This window comes from Vombatus ursinus, unplaced genomic scaffold (genome assembly GCF_900497805.2).
Source record: "Vombatus ursinus unplaced genomic scaffold, bare-nosed wombat genome assembly UNPS02014778.1, whole genome shotgun sequence".
Lineage (NCBI taxonomy): Eukaryota > Metazoa > Chordata > Mammalia > Diprotodontia > Vombatidae > Vombatus > Vombatus ursinus.
In genome coordinates this window covers 62896448-62922165 of record NW_020954556.1, presented here as the reverse complement: position 1 = coordinate 62922165, position 25718 = coordinate 62896448, and the positions used below count along the sequence as shown (strand labels likewise).

The window sequence follows — 25718 nt, the reverse complement described above, 5'->3', positions numbered from 1 at the left end:
ATAGAGTTGAATTGGTTCATCAATGAGTCATGATGGGAAGGAGAGAGTGGTTAGTGCAGGAGAGATAATTGAGGGATCAAGGGATTAGAGGTCACAATTAGGATGAAGACTCAGGTTTTGTAAGGAAAGGCAGATGGAGATTTGAAAAGCCAAAAGATGATTGGATAAGGGGATTTGAGAATTCTTGAAAGTGGAGGTGGTATATTTGTGGGTGATAGCAAGAAAGAGGGTATGAACATCTTGGTGGCGTGGCTGAGGTGGGCTGGAGGAGTAGCTCATTGGAGGAAAGTAGGTTGAGGAACTAAAAATAGGGTATTTGAAGGACAGTCACCATGTATGTTGAAGTCCCCTCATATGGAGGGATAGATAGACACGTGTATATCTATATCTATCTGTCCATCTATCTGTCTATACACACACACACTCAAACACACAAAACAAATACAAAGTGGTGAGGGAAAGTTCGTTGAGAATAAGGATTGTTTCATTCTTTGCATTTACATCCTCAGCTTCTAGCACATTGCCTGGCATGTGGTAGGTGCTTGAAAAATACTTGTTGATTGATTGAGAGCCCTAGCCTTTGGGGGAGATCAGGAAAGGATTCATGTCAGGTGATGCTTGACCTGAGTCTTGAAAAAAAGTGAGGGATTCGATGAGGCCAAAGTGTAACGGGGGTGATTCCAGGCACGGCACACAGTCAAGGCACAGGCAGAAGTTGGGAATATGTAAACTAGCAGAGAACAGGCCAGTTTGACTTTAACCAAAAGTGTGGAGAAAGGGGTTTATAAGCAACTTCCACCAGCCTAGCTACATGCCTTCTGATCCCCCAGATTAGTCATGCAGAGTTTACTCAATCATCCCAAGATCTCAAAAGAGGTGAGAAAGCGAGGACAAAGTGCGGGTTGCACGAGAGAGTGAGGACCAATAGCGAGAGCGAAACGGGGCAGGGCCAATGAGAGACCGAGAAGGGTCAGTGGGGTGGGATATTCCAGTTAGCTCCTCCCACTCTCCCAACTCTGTACTGAGACCTGGTCCCACAAGTTCTTAGAGATACGGCATCTTTTCTGGGAAGGTGGGGGATGGGAATAGTTGGGAGCAGAAGGGCCTGTGGGTAGAATGAGTCATCCAGACTCCGACAATCTAAAATTCCTGTACAAGTGCTGGGGCCCTCTGCGCATGCTCGGCCTCCAGTCTGCCCTGTGCGCATGCTCTCCAGCCTGTTGGGCCCTGGGGGAGGAGACAGCCTGACGGGGAGGGCGGTTGGGGGAGGGAATCTTTCCGCGCTTGTGTGTCTGTCTGTGTTCAGGGAGGCGGCGGGTGGCTGCAGCCCATGGAGCGTCAATGGTGAGACCCGAGCTGGGAGGGAGAGCCTCAGGCTGGGTCAGGGATCCCGCCGTTCCGGCCAGGGTCGTGTGGGAGCCGGGCGGCGGCGCAGGGCTGACCGCAGGCCCGCGGGCCGTGACGTGGTACGGGTACCGAGGAGGACGGGGGCGCGAGCCAGCTCTCCCGGATCCGCGCCCCGCGCCCCCCGCCCCCTGCAACGCAGTGCGCCTGACAGACCTGCAGCCGGGGTAGTGCCGCGGGGCTGCACTCGCGCTGTGGCACCTGAAAGGCCCCTGTAGGGCCGCACTTAAGAACCCGGGGCCATGAACTTGTTGCTTCTGGTTTTTAATACATTATGAAAACTGTTCAGTTGGTTTCCTTTATAACCCTACGTATTTTATAATAATAGCCAGCGTTTATATGGCGCCTGAAGGTTTACAAAGTGATTTACATGTGTTATCTCACTTATTCTTCACAACCACCCTGAGAGATAGATGCTGTTGTTATGTTTTTTAATATGGGGAACTGAGACTGAATAATGATAATGGCATTTATGTTGCACCTATTTTGTGCTGGGCACTGTACTAAACGCTGTGCAATTATTATATGATTTGATCCTCACAACTCCGGGAGGTAGGTGCTCATTTTACAAATGAGGAAACAGACTGAGTAACAACGATAATACAAATAACATGTTGTGTCTACTGCGTGTCTAGCACAGCGCTCAGCACTTTAGGAGTATCTCATGTGATCCTCATAACAACCCTCTGAAGGAGATACTATGACTACCCCATTTCACAGATGAGGAAAGGGAAGCAGAACGTGGTTTGCGCAGTGTCACAGGAGTTGTGTCAGAGCCTGGATTTAAACACAGGTCTTCGTGATTCCAAACTGTTCCGAGAAGGGATTCACAAGCTTCACCGGACCCCATTAGAAAAGGGATCCATGACACACACAAAAAAGGTTAAAATCCTCTGCTATTGGAGGTATGCTGCTTCGTATACCCTTTAGAGAGAGTACAAAGGTCCCTTCCAGCTCTGCCGCTCTTAGGTTCTAAAGTCCTCCTCAGCTCTTATAAGATCATTTCCAGGCTTGTCATTTTCTTGAATGTCATTTTCTCAGTGGCAGATCAGACACTATGGGGAGACACTTAAAAAAAAAAAAACCTTAGCTAAAAGAATTTATGGTCAAAAAAAGAATATGAAAGACACATATCAGAGGTGAGGACGACTACCAAGACAACACATGCAGATGCAAATTGAAACTATGTCTGAGGGGGAACGACTGAAAGTAAGTGTGGTTATCCAGGGAGAATGTTCCTAGTATTTGTCTAGGCTCCTCTATATCTGTAACTCAATTTAAAAAAAAAAAAAAAGGTAGATAAGGATCCCTGTGAGCCTCATGTTGACTTAGAAAACCACATATTAATATTATCTATGTTCTATTGTGTTTTATTTATTTTGTCAAATATTTCCCAATTACTTTACTTGCCCAGGGTCATACAGCTAGTGAGTGTCAAGTGTCTGAGGCCAGATTTGGACTCAGGTCTTCCTGAATCTAAGGTCGGTGCTCTATCTGCTGAGCCATCTAGCTGCCCCTTTTTTTGTTTGTTTGTTTTGTTTTGTTTTTGTCCCAATTACATTTTAATCTGATTCTATGCACTAGGGACTGTTGAAGGCCCTGTGTTCAACTCCTTTGCTCAGGGTATCTCCTATAGCTAATTTTGTTTGTAAAGGTGGATTTCAACACCTCTCAGCTACTGAATTTCTAAAAAACATGCCTCACCAAGAATTAGAATCTTATCACTAAAGTGCCGTTAGAACATTAAAAAAGCCACACTTGAATGTTTTCTCTGATCATTCAATTTTGAGTTAGAAAGGACCTTAAAAATATAGGATATGAAACCTAGAAAGGACTTTAGAACATAAAAAGAGTAGAGTTGGAAGGAACCCCTAAATTCTAATTTAGAATATTGGCTGAAAGAAATTAGCCTCAGACGTGGAGCATCTAATCCAATCACATTTTATCTTATTCACAAGTATATTATGAGAGACTGTTCAATGCCGTATTGTTAATCCACGTATACCAAATCTTTAGCATTCTTCTGAATGGGACCAGTAACCCTGCCCCAAAGTTAATAAATAAGCAAACAAACAAATAAATGGAGGTTAGTCTTGTATGACCTGTTTTTGAACCCATACTAGTACTTAATGATCACTGCTTTCATTTCTGTGTTTCAAGGAAACTTCGAACATGTCAGAGTTAGAAAAGAGCTAGATCAAATATTTTACATCCTTAGATTTTACAGATAAAGAAACTAAGACCCAAAGAGGGAAAGTTATTTGCCCCCAAACTAGAACTTTTTAAGAGAAGTCTTGTGCTAAAATTCATGAATTTGTTTTTATCTTAGCAAAAATTTGACCAAGGATACTGCTAAGGTCCGATTAAGAAAGCATGATGTTGGAACCAAGTTTTCCCAGTGGTTATCAACTAAATACTCTGTCCTACTACCTTTGTTGGTTAAAGAAGGAAAGATTTATCTGCTTTTCACAGTCCGATCAAAGAAGGTAGGTGAATCACCTTCCCAGTCAGAGTGATCTGAAAAAAACTCTAACAATAATAACTAATATTAAGTTTATAAAGCACTTTCTTCATAACCCTGTGAGGTAGGTAGTGCAAGTATTATACCCATTTTAGAGAGGAGGAAACTTTATGACAAGACCACAAGACTCAGAGTTTCTCCTACTACATTGTGCTGTTGCTGCTGCTGCTTTAATTAACACAATAAATTGTCCTTGTATATTTTGAGTGCTATAACAGTTCAGTTCACTGTGTGTGCCTTGGCCCCTTATTGACCTTCTGTGGGGCTACATTTGGTGCTAGGTTATTATAGTATTTCTGATGTATTCTTCACACAGAGCAAGGTGTCAACAATTAGATTTGCAGTGTTGAGACCTTGGGAAGCTAGGTGACTTGTCCAGGGTTGTGTTACTTTAATGGGGCTTGGATTAGCACTTAGGTTACCCTTCTCAAAGTTCAGTGTGTGTAGGATGTAGGAAGAAATCATTGAAACCAGCTCTTTTATTTTGTAGAAGAAGAAACGGAATAAGTTAGTTTACTCAAGGTAACACAGCTAATAAATAAAACAGCCAGGATTCCACCTAGGTCTTCTAATTCCAGATCTAGTGCTTTTTATGCTACACACTACTCTACACTGCCTCTTTATGGAATGATTGAAAACAGTACAATCTAGGTTAAAATACTCATCTGTTCTATATCCATTTAATGAATTAAGAAAGACTCTTAAGTAGCTATAAATCTAGTATGTGTCCAAAAATACAAATATCTAAATAAGCAAGAACTTAATGTATTTCTAGCTTTATTTTCATGGTGATTGTATAGTGCTTATGGCATAACTGTATACTTGATACCACATAGAGTACATTCACAAACTGGAATGAGTTCAGATTGGCATGACCACCTTTATGAGGGGACTAGAAACCAGGACATATGAGAATTAATTGAAGGAACTGGAGGTGTTTATCCTGGGAAGAGAAGATTTAAACAAGTAGCTGAAGAACTAACTGTTTTATAAAAGTGAAATTAGATTAGTTTTCCTGGGCCCCCATGGATAGAACTACAGTTGCTGGATGGAACTTACAGAGTTGGGCCCAAAATAAAGAACTTTTTAATAATTACAGTTATCAAAAATGTATATAATATGCTACCTCAGGAGAGGGTGAGTTACTGGAAATCTATAAGTGGAAGCTGAATGATTAGATTTCGGGCTAAAAGGAACTAAAGAGATTATCTGGTCCAAACTTTTAATTTTATAGATAAAGAAATTGAGGCAGGGACTTCAGATGTTATGGAGATGAGATTTCTAATTAGAGTAGGGCTTCCACTTGATGAATCAGTTAATCAAAAGCATTTATTAAGTATCTACTCTGTGCCAGGCCCTGTGCTGATGCTGAAGATACAAATGCAAAAATGAATCCATATTTGCCCACAAGTCGCTTGAGTTCTATTGGGGGTAACACTGAATGCTCACTGAAAAGGTGATTCTAGATAGTAACTAGGCTCCCTTTCAGTTATAATATTGTTGGAATAACTAGAAAAAAGCAGTTTTCATCCAAGTTATAAACAATTTTAGCAGTTCTTAATAATAGATTTTTTTTCTAGATTAAGGATAATTTGAAGTAGTTGGGATCTATTAATTAAAACAGGGAAGATAATTAGAAATCTTTTAATTCCAAAAAGAAAGAGAATAAAGTCTGCAGACTATAGGCCAATGAGCTTGACTTTGATTCCTGGCAAAATTCTAAAATGTTTTTTTAAAAGGATAGTTTCCAAATATCTTCAAAAGAAATAAATGATCACTAAGAGCCAGTGTGTGGCTTCAAGAACACACCATATCAGGCTAACATCATTTGCTTTTTAAAATTTTGTCCCTAGACTAGTAAATCTGCTATAGATATAATTTATTTAGATGTTAGCAAAACATTAATGAAATCTTAATATGCTATTCTTATAAACAAGATAGCCAGTGTCACTGGATTTTATAGTATGTGAAGGGGAATAAAGTGTAAGAACACCATAAGGGTAGGAAGGGTCAATTTATGAAAGGCTTTAAAATCCAAACTGAAGATTTTATATGTGATCCTAGAAGTAATGGGAAGCATCCAGAAGAGAGGTGGGGATCCTGTGGCCTTAAGGCCACAAGTGGCCCTCCAGGTTTGGCCCTTTAACTGAATCCAAACTTTGCAGAACAAATCCCCTTAGTAAAAGGGATTTGTTCTGTAAAACTTGGACTCAGTCAAAAGGGTGCACCCAAGGACCTAGAGGGAGTTGGGGGGTTGGGGCAAGGGTGTGTGTGACATGGTCAAACCTGCATTTTAGGAAGATGAGTTTAATAATTGAGTAGAGGATAGATTGTAGTAGGCAGAGACTTTGAGACAGAAATACCAAAGAGAAGTCTATTGCAGTGATTCGGGTTAAGGAGATGAGGACCTACACTACTGTGGTGGCAGTGTCAAAGGAGAGATGATGTAAAGGTAGAATTGACAGGAATTGACTACAGATTAACTATAGGGGATGAGAGAGTGAGCGGTCAAGGATGATATCTTGGTTGTGAAACCAAGTAGTCACTCCCAGTCGGGAGATGGCAGTGCTTTTAATAAGAAGTTTAGAAGAGGAGAGGGTTTTGGGGAAAAGATAATATGGTTAGCTTTGGACAGGTGATCACTCTTCCACGAAGTTTTACCTAACTATTCTAATCTACCCTGATTCTCTGAAGACCTATAGCATTTAATCAGATTGGTCATTCTTGTTGCATCTGCTTAGGTCTTTCCTCCCATCTATAAGGTCCGTGAAGTGAGGTGCCACATTTTATACATATCCTTCCTGCATGTAATAGGCAATTAAATACTTGACTTTCAAGGCAGAGTCAAGATGGCAGAGTAAAGGCAGGGACTCACCTGAGCTCTCCCCCAAATCCCTTAAAATACCTTTAAATAATGACTAAACACAATCTAGAGTGGCAGAACCCACAGAAAGATGGAATGAAACAATTTTCTAATCTAAGGCTAGGCTAAAGTCTTCTAAATTGGCGGGAAAGGGCTATTGTACCAAGGTGAGAGAGAAGGGTGGGCCACATCAGAGCAAACCAGGAGCAGGTCTTAGGGGCAACTGAATCAGTGGCAGCAGTGGAAGTATCTAGACCTCTCATCCCACAGACTGTTAGGGGTCAGAAGGAGATTTATAGGGGTCCCAGTGCTAGCACCAGAGGCAGAATTCTGTTTCAATACCTTTACTTGGATCTGGGTCACAGTCCTGGGTATTAGTCCCAGTAGGGGGAGGAGGAGCACTAGCCCAGCAGAACTTGTGGCTGCAGGGAACAGGGACCCTGGTCACAGTTACAGCATTGAAAATAGTGCCTGTGGTTACTCACAAACCACAGAATAGTAAACACATCTCTCCCTAGATCATACCACCTGGGAAGAGCCAAAAACTTACAGGTCCCCAGAAATATCCCTGAAACAACTGCACAAAAACCTGAAGCTTGGGACAGTGCCCCCTTCACTTGAGAAGCAGAGCCCAACTTTAGTGTAGAATTAAAAGTCAAGAAATAGACTGGAAAATGAGCAAACAACAGAAAAAAATTTTGACCATAGAAAGTTACTGTGGTGACAAGGAAGATCAAAACACACACTCAGAAGAAAACAACAAAGTCAAAATTCCTGCATCCAAAGCCTCTAAGAAAATATGAATTGGTTTCAGGCCATGGAAGAGCTCAAAAAGGATTTTAAAAATCAAATAAGAGAGCAGAGGAGGAATTGGGAAGAAAAATGAGAGTAATGCAAGAAAATCATGAAAAAAGAGTCAACTTCTTGGTAAAGGAGGCACAAAAAAAGTATTGAAGAAAATAATACATTAAAAAACAGAATAGACCAAATGGTAAAAGAGGTAAAATGAAGAGAAGAATGCCTTAAAACAGAATTGATCAAATGGAAAAAGATTTACAAAACTTTGCTGAACAGAAAAGTTCCTTAAAAAATAGAATTGGATCCCAAAAAGAAAACTCCCATTAATATCATAGGCAAATTCCAGAGTTCCCAATTCAAGGAGAAGATATTGCAAGCAGCCAGAAAGAAACAATTCAAGTGTTGTAGAAACACAATCAGGATAACACAAGATTTAGCAGCTTCTATATTAAGGGATTGCAGGGCTTGGAATATGATATTCTGGAGGTCAAAGAGCTAGAATTAAAACCAAGAATCACCTACAAAGCAAAACTGAGTGTAATCAATGAGGGGGAAAATTTGACATCCAGTGATGCAGAGGAATTTAATGCATTCTTGAGAAGCCAGAGCTAAACAGAAAAATTGACTTTCAAATACAAGACTCAAGAGAAGCATGAAAAGATAAACAGGAAAGAGAAATCATAAGGGACTTATTAAAGTTGAATTGTTTATATTCCTACATGGAAATATGATATTTATAACTCATGAGACCTTTCTCATTATTAGGGTAGTTGAAGGGAATACACACACATGCACACGCACGCACACGCACACACACACATATATGTATGTATATGGACATACACACACACATACACATATATATAGATAGAGGGCACAGGGTGAATTGAATATGAAAGGACGATATCTAAAAAATAAAATACGGGGTGAGAGAGGAATGTACTGGGAGGAGAAAAGGAGAGGAAGAATGGGGCAAATTATCTCACATAAAAAATGGAAGAAAAATCTTCTACCATGGAGGGGAAGAGGGTAAAGATGAGAGGGAATGAGTGAACCTCGCTCTCATTGGATTTGGCTTAAGGAGGAAATAACATACACACTCAATTGGTTATGGAAATCTATCTTACCCTAAGGAAAGTAGGGGGGAAAGGGATGGGAGGGTGGTAGAAGGAAGGGCAGATTGGAGGAGGAGGTAAGCAGAAGCGAAAACTTTTGAGGAGGGACAGGGTCAAAGGAGAGAATAGAATAAATGGAGGATGGGTTAGGATGGAGGGAAATATAGTTAGTCTTTCACAACATGACTTATGGAAGTGTTTTGCATGACACATGTATAACCTATATCAAATTGCTTGCCTTCTCAATGAGAGTGGGTGAGGAGGGAGAAAGGGAGAGAATTTGGAACTCAAGAGTTTTAAAAACAAATGTTAAAATTGTTTTTACATGCAATTGGGAAATAAGATACACAGGCAATGGGGTATAGAAATCTATCTTACCCTATAGGAAAATAGAAGGGGAAGGGGATGGGGGTGGTGATAGAAAGGAGGGCAAATTGGGGGAAGGGATAATCAGAATGCACACTGTTATAGGATGGGGGGAGAGGAAGAGACAGGGAGAAAATTTGGAACTCAAAATCTTGTGGAAGTGAATGTTGAAAACTAAAAGTAAATTAATTAAAGAAAAAAAGGAAAAGAAAAGTAGAATTGGCCAAATGGAAAAGCAGGTACAAAAGCTCACTGAAGAAAAATAATTCCTTAAAAGTTAGATTTCAGCAAGTTGAAGCTAATGACTTTATAAGACATCAAGAAACAATCAAAGAAAATAAAAAGAATGAAAAAATAGAAGAAAACGTGAAATATCTCATTGGAAAAACAACCAACTGGAAAATAGACCCAGGAGAGAGAATATGAGAAATATTGGACTAGCTGAAAGTCATGCTTAAAAACAGAGCCTAGACATTATTTTTCAAGAAATTTTCAAGGAAAAGTGCTCTGATATTCTGGAACCAGAGAGTAAAATAGAAATTGAAAGAATCCACCAATCACCTCCTGAAAGAGATCCCAAGATAAAAACTCCCAGGAATATTATAGCCAAATTCCTGGCCTCTCAGGTCAAGGAGAAAATACTATAAGCAGCCAAAAAGAAACAATTCAAATATTGTGAAGCCACAGTCAGGATAACACAAGATTTAGCAACTAATACATTAAAGAAATGGAGGGCTTGGAATATGATATTCCGGAAGGCAAAAGAGCTAGGATTACAACCAAGAATCACCTACCCTGAAAAACTGAGTATAATCCTTCAGGGGAAAAAATTGACATTCAGTGAAATAGAGGACTTTCTTTGGTAAGCTTTTGGACTTCCTTTTCCATTTGGCCTATTTTGTTTTTTAAGGCATTCTTCTCCTCATTGGCTTTTAGGACCTCTTTTGCCATTTGGGTTAGGCTAATTTTTAAGGTGTTACTTTCTTCAGTATTTTTTTGGGTCTCCTTTAGCAAGCTGTTGACTAGTTTTTCATGATTTTCTTGTATTGCTCTCATTTCTCTTCCCAGTTTTTCCTCCACTTCTCTTACTTGCTTCTCAAAAGCCTTTTTGAGCTCTTCTATTGCTTGGGACCAATTCATATTTTTCCTAGAGGCTTTGGATGTGGGAGCTTTGACTTTGTTAGCTTCTTCTGGTTGTATGTTTCATTATTCTTTGTCGCCAAAGAAAGATTCTATGGTCTGACTTTTTTTTTTGCGAGGTTTGCTCATGATCCTGGCCAGTTACTTGAGTTATAAACTCTCTGTTAGGTAGAAGTCTGCTTCCATTGTGGAGAATGTACTGTCCCAAGCTTCAGGGGTTTTGTGCAGCTGTTTTCAGAGATACTTCTAGGGACCTGTAAGTTTTCAGTTCTTCCAAGGTGGTATGATAAGGGGCAAGGTGTTTACTCCTTTCCTGACCTGTGTTGTGGTCTCTGAGTGTCCACAAGCACTCTTCTACCTTGGAACTGTGAGGAGGATTTCCTCTCCACCACCACTACAAGCTCCACCATGCCAGTACTCCTCCACACCCCAGGACCGCCACCCAGAACTGTTACCCAAATCTAAGCACAGGCAAAGCAAGAGAATCCTGCCTTAGCACCAGCAAAGAGATCCCTGCAGTCCCTCTCTGATCAGCTAATCGATTCCCCCTCAGTCAGTGGGCCGGTAGCTCTGGAAGCAGCCGCCACCCTGGGGCCACATGCGGGGACTGGGACTGGGACCAAGCTTCTCTCTCACCACAGTCATAGACTTTTCCCACTGACCTAAGCTGTCTTTGGCGTTCATGGTTTGAGAAGTCTGGAAACCCCCACAGCTCCCCTTGATTCAGTCCTCTGAGGGCTGCTCCAGGTTCACTGAGGCCTATTTTGCCTGCGTGCCCACACCAAACTACGTTCCTCTCCCCACCTGGCATGATATACCTTTCAGATCAATCATCCAAGTTGTCTTGGGCTGGAAATTTGTTTCATTCTGTCTTTTTGTGGGTTCAGCTGCTTTAGAATTTGTTTGGAGGTAGAATTTTTTACAAGTATTTGGAGGGATTTGGGAGAGAGCTCAATCAAGTCACTGCTTTTACTCCGCCATCTTGGCTCCACCCTTCAATTTGAATCAAAATGGAGGACTTTAAAGCATTCCTGATGGAAAGACCAGAGCTGAATAGAAAATTTGGCTTTTAAGTACAAGATGCAAAAGAAGCATTAAAAGTAAACAGGAAAGAACAATCATAAGGAATTTGTTAACTTTAAACTTGTTTATGTTCCTCATAGGAAATGACTCCTAAAAACTTTCTCATTATTAGGGCAGGTAGAAGGAGTCTACATAGACAGAAAGTAGAGGTATGAGTTGAATGTGATGGCATGATTATCTAAAAAAATAAAAAATTAAGGGATGAAAAAGAAGAATGCATTGGGAGAAGGGGAAAGGGAGAGGTAGAATGGGATAAGTTATCTGACATGAAAGAGGCCTGAAAGAGATTTTACAGTGGAGGGGGAAATGGGGGAAACAGGGAGGGGAGTGCATGAACCTTACTGTCATCAGAAATGGCTCAAAGAGGGAATAATACCCACTCAGTTGGGTGTAGAAATCTATCTTACCATACAGGAAAATGGGAAGGGAAGAGGATGGGAGGGAGGAAGAGCTGATAGAAAGGAGGGCAGTTTGGGGGAGGTGAAAGTCAGAAGCAAGACACTTTTGAGAATGGACATGGTAAAAGGAGAGAAAGTAGGATAAATGGGGAAAATAGAGTGGAAGAAAATACCTAGTTGGTAATCATTATTGTGAAAAAAAAAATTTTACAGTGAGTTTCTCTGATAAAGACTTCATTTCTCAAACATGTAGAAAACTGAGTCAAATTTATAGATACAAGAGCCATTCCTTAATTGATAAATGTTCAAAGGATGTGAACCGGTAGCTTTCAGACAAAATAATGAAAGCTATCTATAGTCATATTAAAAAAATTTTAAATCAATATTGATGAGAAATGCAAATTAAAACAACTCAGAGCTACTACCTCACACCTGTCAGAATGGTTAATATTACAGAAAAGGAAAATTACAAACGTTGGAGGAGATGTGGGAAAATTAAGACACTAATGTACTAATTCAACCGTTCTGGAGAGCAATTTGGAACTATGCCCAAAAGGCTATAAAAGCATGCATATTCTTTGACCAAGCAGTACTCACTACAAGCTCTGTATCCCAAAGAGATAAAAAACAAAAAGGAAAAGGACCTATGTGTACAAAAAGTTGTATATGATTGTGAAGGAGTACTATTGTTCTTTAAGAAATGATGAGTAGGGTGCCCTCAGAAAAATCTAGAAAGACTTATGTGAATGAATGCAAAGTAAAATGAACAGAACCACGAGAACATTGTACACAGTAACAGCAATGTCATATGATGATCTGCTATGAGTAACTTAGCTATTCTCAGCAATACAATGATCCAAGACAGTTCTGTACAACTTTGATGAAAAGTGCTGACCATCTCCAGAGAAAGAACTGGTAGAGTCTGAATGCAGATCAAAGGTACTTTTTCTTTATTTTACTTTTTTTTTTTTAATGTGTTTTCTTTCACAGAATGACTTACATGGAAATGTTTTTTTGCATGACTATACATGTATAACCTCTGTCAAATTGCTTGCCTTCTCAATTAGCTGGGGGAGAATTTGGAACTCAAAATTTGAAAAAAAGAAAAAAGAATGTTTACATTGTTTTTACATGTAATTGGGAAAATATTAAGTGAGATTAAAAAAACTTGACTTTCCAAACAACAATAATGATAGTAGCTTCCGTTTCTATCTAATTTTAAGGTTTGCATAATACATTCTTTTTATCCTCATTTGATCTTCACAATCCCTCTGTGAAGGAAGTTATGCAAGTATTATTTTGTTTTTATGTAAAATGAATAATGGGTGACCAGAGCAGTGAAGTGCATTGTCATGTAGTCACGTAAGTAGGATGTAAGAGACCCAAGTTTTAAAACTTGTTTGATGTATTTTGCTTTTTACCTCACAATTACTTTGCAATGACCACTTCCTTCTCGTAAAACCCATTTAGCAAAGAAAAAGTTAAACCAGCTTACAGAGCAGCCATATCTCACAGTATATGAAACATTCCCCACTTGCAGTCCACCATCTTGTTACTGAGAGGAGAGAAATCACAACCAAGATTTAAATCCAGATCTTCTAAGTCTAGCACTCCGCTAGTGAACCATGCTGCCTTTCATAGGTTGCAGATACAGAACTGGAAGGGACCTGAGAGGAAAACTTACAAATGAGGAAAATTAGGCCCAAGGAAGTTGTGACTTGTCCAAATTCATGTAAGTAGTAAGTGACTGAGCTAGAACTTGAACTTAGGTCCTCTTCCTCCACTTCCAGTAGTCTTTTCATTCACCATCCTGATAATATCTTACATTGCAGGTTTAGATACCTCTAGTCACAGGATATGTGCCTTTATTCAGCATTTCAATTATAATGTTATATTGTAGCTAATTAGAAAATGAGAACATCAAAGATAGATGGAAGACATTCTAAGTCTTAACTCAGTCAGCATTCATACTATACTATCCTGTAAGACTTCTGTCATTTTTCATACAGTTCCCAGAGCAATAACCTTCCCTGCTACAACCATTCCTCTACTGTCTCAGGCTGATGATCCTAGAGCCATTAGAATATGAAAGCTGGAGAGGACCTTAGGGATCATCTAGTCTAAACAACTCATTTTGCAGAGAGAGGAAGAGAATCACTACTAGCCAGGTCTCTTGACTCCTCATCCAATGTCTTTTCTTCTCTGCCTCTTCCTCTCTGCCAGGAAAGGTGGCCCAGAGCTAGAGCAATTGCCACATCATTTAGACTATGTTTTTGAACTATCATAATAGACTCCTTACTGGCCTTTCTGCCTCCAGCCTCTTTCTATAGTCCCATCCTTCACAAATCTGCAAAGATAATTTTACTAATATTGCATAGGCTATGAAACTTAGCTACTGTATCATTTGGTTTTGCAACATTAAAAACCCCCCACAACTTTATTACAAGGGAAAGCTCACTGGGCTAGTGGGGATGGGGTATGCAGAAATAAATGTGGTATGAAAACATGTAAAAACTTTAAAAAGAATAATCTTTGTAGTACACAGATCTAATGATGTCACTTTGCTGCCCAAATACCTTCAGTGGCTTTCTACTTTCTATTTAATGAAGTCTTGGCTCTCTACAAATAGGGGCCTAACTCATCTTAGAGCTTGATTTAATACTGTCCTTCATATTTTCTCTATTTCTGTCAAACTGGACAAATCACCACCTGTCCCCTTTTTGTCTGGATTCATTACATGCATTACATTTTGAGGTTATGCTATGGTATGGTGGCTATAGTAGTGGCCTTGTAATCAGGAGACCTGAGTCTAAAGTTCCGACTCTGCCACTTATTAGCCCTTTGACCTTGGCCAAAACACTTTCCCTCTCTCAATACAGTTTCTTCTCTGTAAAATGGGTATAATCATACTGCAGTCCTTAACTCAGATCTTTTTAGGAAAGTTTTGTAAAAGTGGAAACTATTATAGAAATGTAACTGGTTTTTTAAAAAAAATTTCTTCAACAGAGCCTTGCAAATAGTAGAACTTTCATAAATACTTGTTACCTGAAAATTTCCATTTCTTACTATCTAATTACTTCTGACTTTTTCTGTCCTTTTTCAAAGGATTATGATAGGGATTACCATTTTTGCATTCTCATAGCACTGTTTTCTTAACTTAGTGATATATTTTAAAAGTATATTTCTTTAACTTGCTTTAAGTTAATAGAAGCAGGGTGGATACAGTGCTGGGCTTGAAGTCAGGAAATAAATGTTTCAATTTTCTCAGTGTAGCATTCAGGGATGCATTGTGGATTTGGAATACAGCCCTAGAGTTATGTCAGAGGATTTATGTTCACATCCCAGCTTGGCATTACATATGTGACCTTGTCATTTTGAGATTACAGATTTAGAACTCAGGAAGACCTGGCTTCATATTCCACCTCCGACGTATTACAGCTGTGTGCATCAGGCACATAGATTGTGCAGCATTCCTGTACTTCTTGAACACTTCACAAGAACAATATTTTTTATTAATGCCCGTGCTCTCTCCACCAAATTTAGCCATCTTAGCAGCCAATCTTCATAAATATTGTCTAAAACTATTCAAGAGTTTCGTGGCCAGCTCTCTGGTGATGAAACTTTCTACTTCCATTGAGCTACCTGGTCCACTAATGACCGATACACAGTTTGTCAGTGGGCCTGTAGTAGAGGATTTGAAGCATAAAAGACAAAAATTCCTATTTTCTGCCATATGAATAGCTATGTAGCTAAATATAATCTAGTGATTTTCACTTAATATTTAGTTACGTACCTCACCAGGGGAAGTGTGCTTCCCAGGGGGTAAGAGTGAGCCAGGAGACACAGATGAAGTCGCCACGGCTCTCCGGGAAGCTGAGGAGGAAGTTGGACTTCAGCCACACCAAGTAGAAGTCATCTGTCGTCTTGTGCCACGTATAAACAAGGTATGGGCTAGAATTTTGTGTTTTTCCAACTTTATCTTGTGATATCCCCTCTCTAAAAAGAATGGCATCCGAAATGAGGGAGGTGATAGTCCTACTTGTCCCTACTTTGGCTAGACTACATCTAGAATATTGGTTAAGCTCTGAGCATAACGTTTTAAGAAGGATATTGACAAACTGGAGTGCATCCAGAGTAGAATGGTGAGGGAGCTATAGACCCTCTATTCATGTGAGGATAGGTTAAAGGACCTGGTTATGCATGGTCTAGAGACTTGGTCTTAGACCAGGAAGACTTAGAGGGCACACTTCCATTGCATTTAAGGTACTTAAAGGGTAATAGCCCTTGGTCCTACTTAAATAATCCTAGGGCAAAGCTGAAATGCTAACTTCTCAGTTGTGAACTGTGTAGTGCTGTCCGCTGCCCCAGTGCTGAACCAATTGATACTAGTTTTCACAACCACTGACCATGGTTCTGATATTACTCTTAACAAAGCAGTATCACCATCCACAAAGGATTCACCCAAGGGGAAGGAATCCATATTCTTGTAAAGACTGAACCTTTCTAAGACAGTCTAGGACTTCATCTCTCATATGACACCATGCCTAACATTCTCTTCCTTTGTTGTTATAGACTTTAATATGTCAAAGTCCCTTTCCCCCAAATTTTTCTGTTACCTTTCATCATTTGTCTTTTCTCCATTTCATTGATCATAATTAAATCCAGAGTAATAGCCTTACTTGTTGCTTTTTGCATGCTCCTGCTTCCTTTGTTCCTGTTAAAATTGTTACATTTCTTTGGGGAAAAAATATGGACGGAAACCAATAGTTTTGTCCTCAGTTGTGTCCTGATCACAAGATGTACTCATATTTTAAGGTGGTGAAATTCGGTAGCAGTAAATGTAAGGTCCTATACGTATTAATACTTTAAATGATTCTGGATTTTACTGATGTGGTTATTCCTTCAGACAGTACAGATCACAACTGCTCCATAGATAGCATTCATGAGTGGTATCCACTGAGAAAGATTAATCTTTTGATAGCCAGCTCTCTCCACACTTAGCTAGGTTGGTTCTTGAAAAACAGACACAGAGTCAGTCACCAGACAGAATTTCCAACTTAGTCATACCTGCCAGAACTTTAATTCCACTGGCAGAATCTTCAGGAGCCTGAGGGTCATCTCCAGGCTTTGAAGTAGGTATCCTGATTCCTAATCCATACCTCTGACCTTATACAGAAGGGGTGGGAGAAAAGACAAAGACAGACTGTGTCAGATTTTTGGGGTGATGGTCAGGGAACAAAACAACTCTAAGCAATTTGTTTTGAAAAATTGCTGCTTGTGAGGGTTTGGTTATACAACCACCCATACTCTGGGCACTCAGCCTGGGCTTCCCAATCATGGCTAAAAGGAAATATTTGTATTATTTAGTATATTCAGATAGATTCATATTCTGTCTGGAAATTGGAAGACAGCCAGTGTCCTGGTAGGAGAGAACAATTAGCAGACTCAAAACTTGTGGAGTTCTTTATTCGTTTGTCATATTTTTCTTGAGGATTAGATTATTCTTATGATTTTCATTTCATTTGTTTTATTTTAGTATTAAAATTGAACCTTAGAAGTCATCTGGTCTAGCTATCTACTCACATTGTTGGTATGATAGTTCAAGTTCTTATTACCTTTCACTTGTACAACATTGTAATCACGTCTTCTGAGTCATCTTTCTGTCTCTAGTCTCTCTTCTCTCCAGTCTATCCTTCACATGCTACCCAAGCAGTCTTCCTTATATTCAGGACTAATAAAGTCATTATTCCTCTAACCAAAACCTTTCTGTTGCTGTCCATTGCCTACAAAATAAATCCGTATTACCTTACCTAGCATTCAATGCCTTTCACAATTAAAGCATAGCCTACATCTCCACCTTGACCTCAGTATACTACACAGATGTGTTATCTTTGTCCCATCCAAATCAGATTATTCACCAACCTCAATATTCTCACTTCTAGGCCCCTATTTATTCTATTTTCTGTTTCTAGAATGGGTTCTCTTCCTAGTCATCTCTGCCTGTCAAAATCCTATCCATCTTTCAAGGCTCAGTTCAAACACCACTTTCTTTATGAAGCCTTCTATAGTTTATGGGTAAAATTGATTCCCTCTTCTACTGATCTCCTCTTAATCATGTACTATAATCTAGTTTACATTGCAGTTATCTGTATATGTCTGTCTCTACTACCAGATTGTGAGCTCTATGAGGTTTTCTGCCCCCCAAGCCTAGTACAAGACCCTACCTTCTCTTTCTGCTTTTACTGCTCAGAAAGATAAGTAGGGCTAGGGCAGATTTGGTTCAATATTAGGTATATTCTGTAAATGGTTCTCTGCTTGGTATTGGATGACAGAAAGCTAATTAAAACTTTGTCTCTGACCTACGGTTTAGTAAGGGACATGTTCATATAGAACTGTAATACAAAACAAATATCATGTTGCATAAAAAGGGTTAAAAACTACTCTGAAAGCCCAAAGGAATAGGAGAGAATTTCTAGCTTGGAATTGGCATAGGGAAGTCTTTAGGGGAAAGTAGGTAACTATTTTGGACCCTGAAGCAAAGGTACAATGACAGCAGATGAAGGGAGAAGGAGGAAAATAGAAGAGAGGGAGAGACGGAGGGAAAGACAGAGAGATAGAGGATGAGTAGAGACAGAAAGAAAGAGAATGAGAGAAAGAATATTTTCCAAGTGCTTACTGCATGCCAAGAACTGTGCTAAGTGCTTAATATAGAAGTAAAAAAAAAACATGCTTTTTTAAGTAAAAAGTAAGTAAAAAAGGCCTGCTTTCAGGTTGCTTCTATTCTACTAGGGGATACAACCCATATAGGGGAGTGGTGGCAGGAAGAGGTGAAAGAATGACACTTGATACATAGAGAACAGAATAAACAAATGCACAGAGGCAAGCTCACATTATGTAAGGAAACTTACAAATCATTCAAGTTTAGTTATAACAAGAGTGTGCTAACGTATGGAGAGGAATAATATTAAATAATGCTAAAACAAAGTTATATTGGAAGATTTTTATTTGGATGGGACCTTAGAGTTTTTTAGTCTCACCCCTTCATTCTATAGATGAGGAAACTAAAACTGAGAAAGGAGAAGAGACTTCCTGTTACCAGCTCTGTGACCTTGGACATGTCCCTTAACCTTCTTCAGCTTCAGTTTTCTCATACATAAAATAAAGAGGTTTGTTTAGATGACCTCTGAATCTCCTGGTTCTAAATCTGTAACGTCAAAATGCCAAGGTCACATAGGTAATGGCAGAGCCAGGATTTGAACATAAATCCTCTGACACCTCTGAAGGGCTATATTTCAAATTCACACTGCATCCTTGAATACTAGACTGAGAAATTTAAATGTTTATTTTTGATAGTAGAGAGCAAGGTCTTGACATAGATCTGTGCATTAGGACGACTATTTGGGTAGTATATGCAAAGTGTACTAAATGGTGAGATATTGAAAGCAGGAAAACTAATTCATAGGCTACTGAAATAATATAGATAAGAGGTAATGAGGACCTATAGTAGAGTGGTTGTCAAGGGAGTGGAAAAGAGGATGGAAAAAACAGAAAGGGAATAACTGAAGTTTCTCTAACAAACATCACTTTACCATTCTGTGATTCATTTTCTCTATCTATAAAATGGAGTCGGATGAGGTGACTTCAGTAGTGCCTTCTAGCACTGTGTGTGTGGTAAACTTGAAATAAGAACGAAATTAAAGACTTGGACATGCATCTTCACAATTATACTTGAATTCCTTTTTTGGAAAATTTTTATGGATATCTTTTGTTTTTATATCACCTTCATTTCCAAATATATCCCTTACTCCTCCTCTACCCAGAGACTCAGCAGTTCATTAAAACTAACCAACTTCTCAAACAAATCTAACAAAATATGCTTGACTTATACAATGTCATATGTCAGCCTCTAATTAGAGTGCAACTTCTAAAGCAAGTGATTAGTTTGGGAACCAAAATATGAATAAACACAGCTTCTAGGTTTCATTTAAAATTTATTAAATACAAACTATGTTCAATATCACATGTAGTTGGCTCTAAGGGAAATACAAAGGTAAAAATTAGATACAGTCCCTGCCATTAAGAAACTCATAATCTAGCAATTAAATAAGACAAAACTACACATGACTATAATACAAGTTACAATAGTGGATAAGAGAGATCCAAATGGCATGGAATAAGAGATTAAAGACAGAAAAAGTTCATCTGGAGCTGAGGTTTTGAGAGGCTAGGAGAAGGTACTCAGGAAAGGCTTCTTGGATGAGGTGCCATCAGAACAGGCCAAGGTGAGGTTTGAAAGAGACCCTTTCAGTCAGAGGAAATATCAGGAGATAGGAAAGGGCAGGATGAGAAGAGCTGTCCAGTTTTTCTGGAACATAGGGAATGGTAGGCATATGAGAAAAAGCTTTAAGGATGGGTAGAATTTCAACAGGGAGTTCAATTTTAAATATACTGAATTCTAGTTATTCCAAGATAATCAGGTATAGGTACTGAAATAAAGGACTGGAGCTCAGAGGATAAATTGGATGTGAAGTTATAGATTTAGGAGTCATCTACATAGAGGTGATAGTTGAAGCCATGGCATCATCAAGAGAGAAGATAAAAGACAAAAAAGTCTAAGATTGAACATTAAGGAACATCCAAGTTTAAGGGTCAAGAATGCAACAAAAGAGTCAGGTCAACAAAAAGTTGAAAGGAGAACCATGAAAGAGTAGTTCTATAAAAGCCAAGGGAAAAATTCAAGGAAATGAGTTGTCTGCAGTGTGAAAGAAATGAGAACAGGGAAAAAAACCCTGATTGGATTTAGTGATAAGGAGGTATTGGAGAAGCTTGGAGAAAGTTACTTAACTAGAGCAATCAAACTAGAAGGTAAGTTACAAAGGGTTATAAAATAGTGATTTTACAATGAGGAGAAAGGACAATAATTTAATGAGGTGCCAAGATCAAGAAAAGATTTTTCTAAGGACAAAAAAGACCTGAGCATATTTGTAGGGAGAGGGGAAGGAGTCTCTAACGGGGGAGGGGGTGGAGAATGGAGAGTACAAGCAGTTAATAAGCACCTGCTAAGTGCCAGGCATTGTATTAAGTACTTGACAAATATTATTTTATTTGATCTTCAAAACACCTTGAGGTGGGTGCTAGGAAACTGAGGCAGACAGATGTAAAGTGACTTGCCTGGGATCTCACAGCTAGTAAGTGTCAGAGGATGGATTTGAACTCAGTTCTTCCTAACTTCAGGCCCATTGCCTCATCCATTGCACCACCTAACTACCTCCATAGTTATGGTAGAAAAGAAGAGATTGAAGATTCATGAGGAAGACATTATGATTGATGGAGAAAGGTCTTGGAGGAATGGAAGGGGATGATGGGATCAATAGTACAAATGGAGGAGAAAGTTTAGCAATAAAAATGGATACTTCCTTTGATATGGGTGAAGACATTGAAAGATTTGGGGGTGTGGAAGAGCACAGGTGGGAAAGCTCATGTTTGGATGGTCTTTTCATGTCAGATCTTATGCTGAGAAAAAGGGAACTGGAGGTAGAGTTGGGTACCTGAGGAGAAAAAAAGTTTGGAACAGGCATTGTGAAGAGTGTAATAGAGTTGATCAAAAATGAAAGACAGGCTTGCTGTTCAGCCCTTGACATTAGATAGCATGGATATGTAGCAGACTCAGTACATTTTTATGATTTCCTTCAGTACGTTTGACAGTGGTATATTATCGGGTTTGATAGACGTTGGAAAGTCCTATTGATTCATTTTGTCCTAATTTTTCTTTGGCTGTGCTCCACTTTCAGAATGGTGCCATGATAACCCCAGTTGTGGGATTTATAGACAGTTCATTCCAGGCCCAGCCTAATCCACATGAAGTGAGTGAGGTGTTCCTGGTGCCTCTGGAGTTTTTCCTGAGTCCACACACATACTATTCCTTTTACTCAACTATTTTTGGTCACCGTTGTCTTGTTCATTGCTTTGGCTACATGGATCCCCAAAATCAATCAACCTATCAAATATGGGGGTTAACAGCACAGTTTGCACTGCTGACTGCACTCATTGTTTTGCAAAAGCAACCTTCCTTTGATGTTGAATATGATCTCAATGATCTCATGTCATCCTCTGAGCGATACTTTGTAAAGATACACAGAACCGTCAAGAGCAAGTTATGATCTAGATATGGAAACATCCAGGTACGTGTTCATGTACCAGCCTGATTCTCAAACAAAGGATCCTACTCCTGGCACAAGATTTGATGTTTGGGTTAAATTATACTACAGGCTCCTTGAAAGCCTGGGTTGAGAGCTTTATGGATTATGTTGTTTTTCATCTTTGTATCCCCAGTGCCAAGCTCATTGCCTTACAAATGGAGGCTTAATAAATGTTTATTGAACTGAAAAATGTATTTTCTTGACAGGTTGTCTATAGCACTGAACTAATTTGATTATGCTTTAATCAATATCAATTTTCTGACAGATGTTCCATTTAATATATTTGTAAAGTATATAAGTAAATATAAAAGAAGACATAAAATGTATAACTCTAGTCTTGTGATTCTTATCAGGTTTATTATAACCTATTGTGATTTTGGGCAATTAGAAACAGAATCTCAGAGCTAGTAAGGATCTGAGAGATCATCTAGTCCCTGCTCAAGCATGAATACCTTCTACTGTGTCTCCAAAAAGCATCCGGTTATCCAGCCCCCAATTAAATACCTCTTTTGATGGGAACCTCACTACCTTACAAAGCAATGTACTCTACTTTTGGACAGTTCTAATATTTGTAAAATTTATCCTTTTGGAGAGGTAGAGATAAGTGATTTTATCTGTGTGGGTAATTCCAGTTGTTGAAGTCCCTCCACCAGTGGATCTGCAGCCTCTCTGTAACTTATAATTGCTTAGGACACTGGAAGTTTTAAGTGATTTGCCCATAATCATGTAGCCATTATGGTCAGATCCTAGATCCTCCCAACTCCAAGATCAGCATTCTGTTTACCATGGCATGTTGCTTCTCTTTTTCATATACTGAGCTGAACTCTGTCTCCCTGTAGCTATCCCTCTTGGTCCTAGTTTTCCCTTTTAGGGTCAAGCAGAACAAGTGCATTCCATCTTGTTCATGACAACACCTGATATATGTGAAGATAACCTTCATGTCCACCTGAAATATTTTAATGTCCAGATGAATAATCACCAGTTCTTTCAATCTATCCTCATATGGCATGGTCTCTGCTTCCCTTGCCATCTTGTCTTCTGGGCACTATCCTGATTAGGTAGCTGAATGTCCAACATGTCATTGTTTGTCCTCAGAGGTTATAAAAACAAATAGAACCTTTCCCATTTTGGGATCCAAATTCCAAAATATTAATTTTACTTTTAGCTCTCAGTTGTAATTCTGTAACCATTCTCCTGGAACGATTGTATACTCAAGCAAAGTTAAAACTTTTTACCAATTATATCATCAGTTATAGAAGCATTTTGATCATATTGAATTGATAACCTATTTATGATTGATCCCTTTGATTGTACCAGTATTTTTCAAAATAGCTAATCATTGAGTCAGACTTTCACAAATTCTTATAGACAGAGATCAGAGGCAGAATGTTTCTGCAGTCATCTGTAGTCTTGGTAACTCTTGTGATTACACAATTTAGTCAATGGCCATTTTTTTTTTACAAGGATCTCCAAAATACACAAAGTGCAGGAACCATGTTTGTTATAGGGTACTTTATAGTTCATTGGGTTAAAAGTTAAAAGGAACTTAATTAGTTAAATAACTTGGCCAAGCTGATATAGGTAGTTGTTAGCAAAACCAGGATTCAAACCCAGGTCTTTTGCCTCCAACCCCATAGCTCTGGCATGGCAAAAGCCTCAATTCCAGGACTAAAGATAGAGAAACATGTAAATAAAGATAACACCATCCAGTATCAAATATTATCACCAAGAGATCCCCCAAAAGGAGAGTGTAACTCCACAACAAATTCAAGCAGTGACTCAAAGGAAAATAGGAGCTTTCCACAGACTGCATAAATACCTCGAACAAAATAAAGCAAGAGATAAAAAATGAAATAAGAGCTCTAGGAGAAAGCATTAGAAGAAGAAAATAGTTTAGAAGAGAAAATGGTAAAATTTTCCCAAAGTAATGGACTTCCTGAAGACTAAAATAGACCAGAAATCAATGACTTCATGATACTTCAAGAAATAATTATAACAAAATTAAGATAAAAAAGGTAAGAATTCCCCTTGAAAACAGATCAAGGAGAATTAAATAATCATCATACCTCTTGAAAACTGTGATTTTTAAAAACCTGCATATTATATTTTAAGAAATCATAAAAGAAAACTTCCCATATCTACTAGAATCAGAAGACAAAGTGAAGATAAAAAGAATTCATTGATTGCTTCCTGAAAAACTCCAGAAGTAAGAGTCCCAGGATTGTGATAACCAACATTCAGAGTTCCTACATCAATGAAAAAAAATACTGCAAGTATCTAGTGGAGGTGGGGAGGGGAGAGGGGGTAGAGGGGAGAGGAGAAAGCATATTAAGTACCAAAGAATTGCAATCAGAATCACATAAGACCTAGCAACTTCTACTAAAAATGAGAGGTGTTGCTACATAGTATTCCAAAAGGCAAAATATATACACTTACAACCAAGAATAACTTACCCAGAAAAGCTGAGTATAAATCCTATGGACTGGTGATTGAACTTTAATGGGATAGAGCAGGGGTGGGAAACCTGCAGCCTCGAGGCCACATGTAGCCGTCTAGGTCCTCAAGTGTGGCCCTTTAACTGAATCTAAATATCACAGAACAAATCCCTTTAATAAAAAGATTTATTCTGTAAAGCTTGGACTCAGTCAAAAAGCCACACCCAAGGACCTCGAAGGCCACATGTGACCTTAAAGCCACAGGTTCCCCACCCCTGGGATAGAGGATTCTCAGACATTTATAGTGAACAGATCAGAACTAAATAAGAACTCAGAAATGCGAACACAAGATTTAAGAGAAACCTAGGAGGATCAATTTATTTGAAGAATTGGAAGGGACTGTATAACGATGTAGTGCTAACATTCTGTTAGAGGGAAAAGAAACCAATGTCTCTTCAAAACCTTTAATGTCTTCAAAGGGTATTGAGGGAGTTAAATGAAAAGACAGGACCCAGTGGGGTGGATTAGTTCTCTTCTGAGGGCTTTAAGAGGAGAAAGGAGAGTAAAAGAAATACACTAGTGTAAAAAGGAGGAGGAAGGGGGTGGAACTTGCTATTTCTCATTGTGATGAATGAAAAGAATGTTCAGATATAGAGGAAGAGATAAGGGGAACAGGCGTCAGATGAACCTCACTTATCTGAAATGGACAAATGAGGACTGAACACATATTAACCGTTTGGTGTAGAAATACATCAAAATCAATAGGGAAACGAATGAGAATGGGGGATGGGGTTGAGGAAAGATAATACCGAGGAGGGAATAAAAGCAAGGCAAAAAGCAAACAGACAAACAAAAAAAACCTTGATTTTGAAGAGAAGGACTAAAAAGGGGGAAAAATGAGAATCTAGGGGGATGCCCATCAATTGGAGATGGTCAAACAAATAGTGGTATATGAATATAATTGAATAAGATTGTATTGTAAGAAATGATGAAAGACTCAATTGCAAAGAACCCTATTAAATATGAATTGATGCAGAGTGAAGTAAGCAATACTCAGAAAATATTTTATACAAGTACAATAACACTGTAAAGAAAAAACAACTTTGAAAGACTCAAAGAACTCTGATCAATGCAATAACCAACTATGACTTCTCAGGACTGTGATAAAAGTCCTTCTGACAGGAGGTGTTGACAGGTCAGTCTTAAGGGACAGAAAGAGACGCACATTTTTGGACATGACTACTGTATAGATTTGTTTTGCTTACTGGGCTTATTTGTTGCAAGGTTTTTTTTTTTCTCCTTTATTTTTAGTTTGGGAGGGGGTAGCATTTCAGAGAGAGGGAGAGTTAACAATATTGATGCCAACAAAAAGGGCCATTGAAACTTTTTGTAAAAA

General features: G+C 38.9%; 1 protein-coding gene across 1 annotated transcript; it reads left to right on the top strand.

Annotated features, from left to right (window-relative positions):
• Nucleotides 1–1273: 1273 nt before the first annotated feature.
• On the top strand, nt 1274–22153 carry NUDT7 (nudix hydrolase 7). Its single transcript, XM_027865431.1, has 4 exons — nt 1274–1344; nt 3734–3890; nt 15474–15632; nt 21480–22153. Exons 1-4 carry the CDS (start codon nt 1331–1333, stop codon nt 21846–21848), a joined length of 699 nt encoding a protein of 232 aa, XP_027721232.1. The 5' UTR covers nt 1274–1330; the 3' UTR covers nt 21849–22153.
• The last annotated feature ends 3565 nt before the right edge of the window (nt 22154–25718 follow it).

Coding starts and splice junctions, on each gene's coding strand:
- NUDT7 (XM_027865431.1), top strand. Junction 3,891..15,473: donor TCACAGTCCGATCAAAGAAG/GTAGGTGAATCA, acceptor CTTAATATTTAG/TTACGTACCTCACCAGGGGA. Junction 15,633..21,479: donor TTGTGCCACGTATAAACAAG/GTATGGGCTAGA, acceptor CTCCACTTTCAG/AATGGTGCCATGATAACCCC.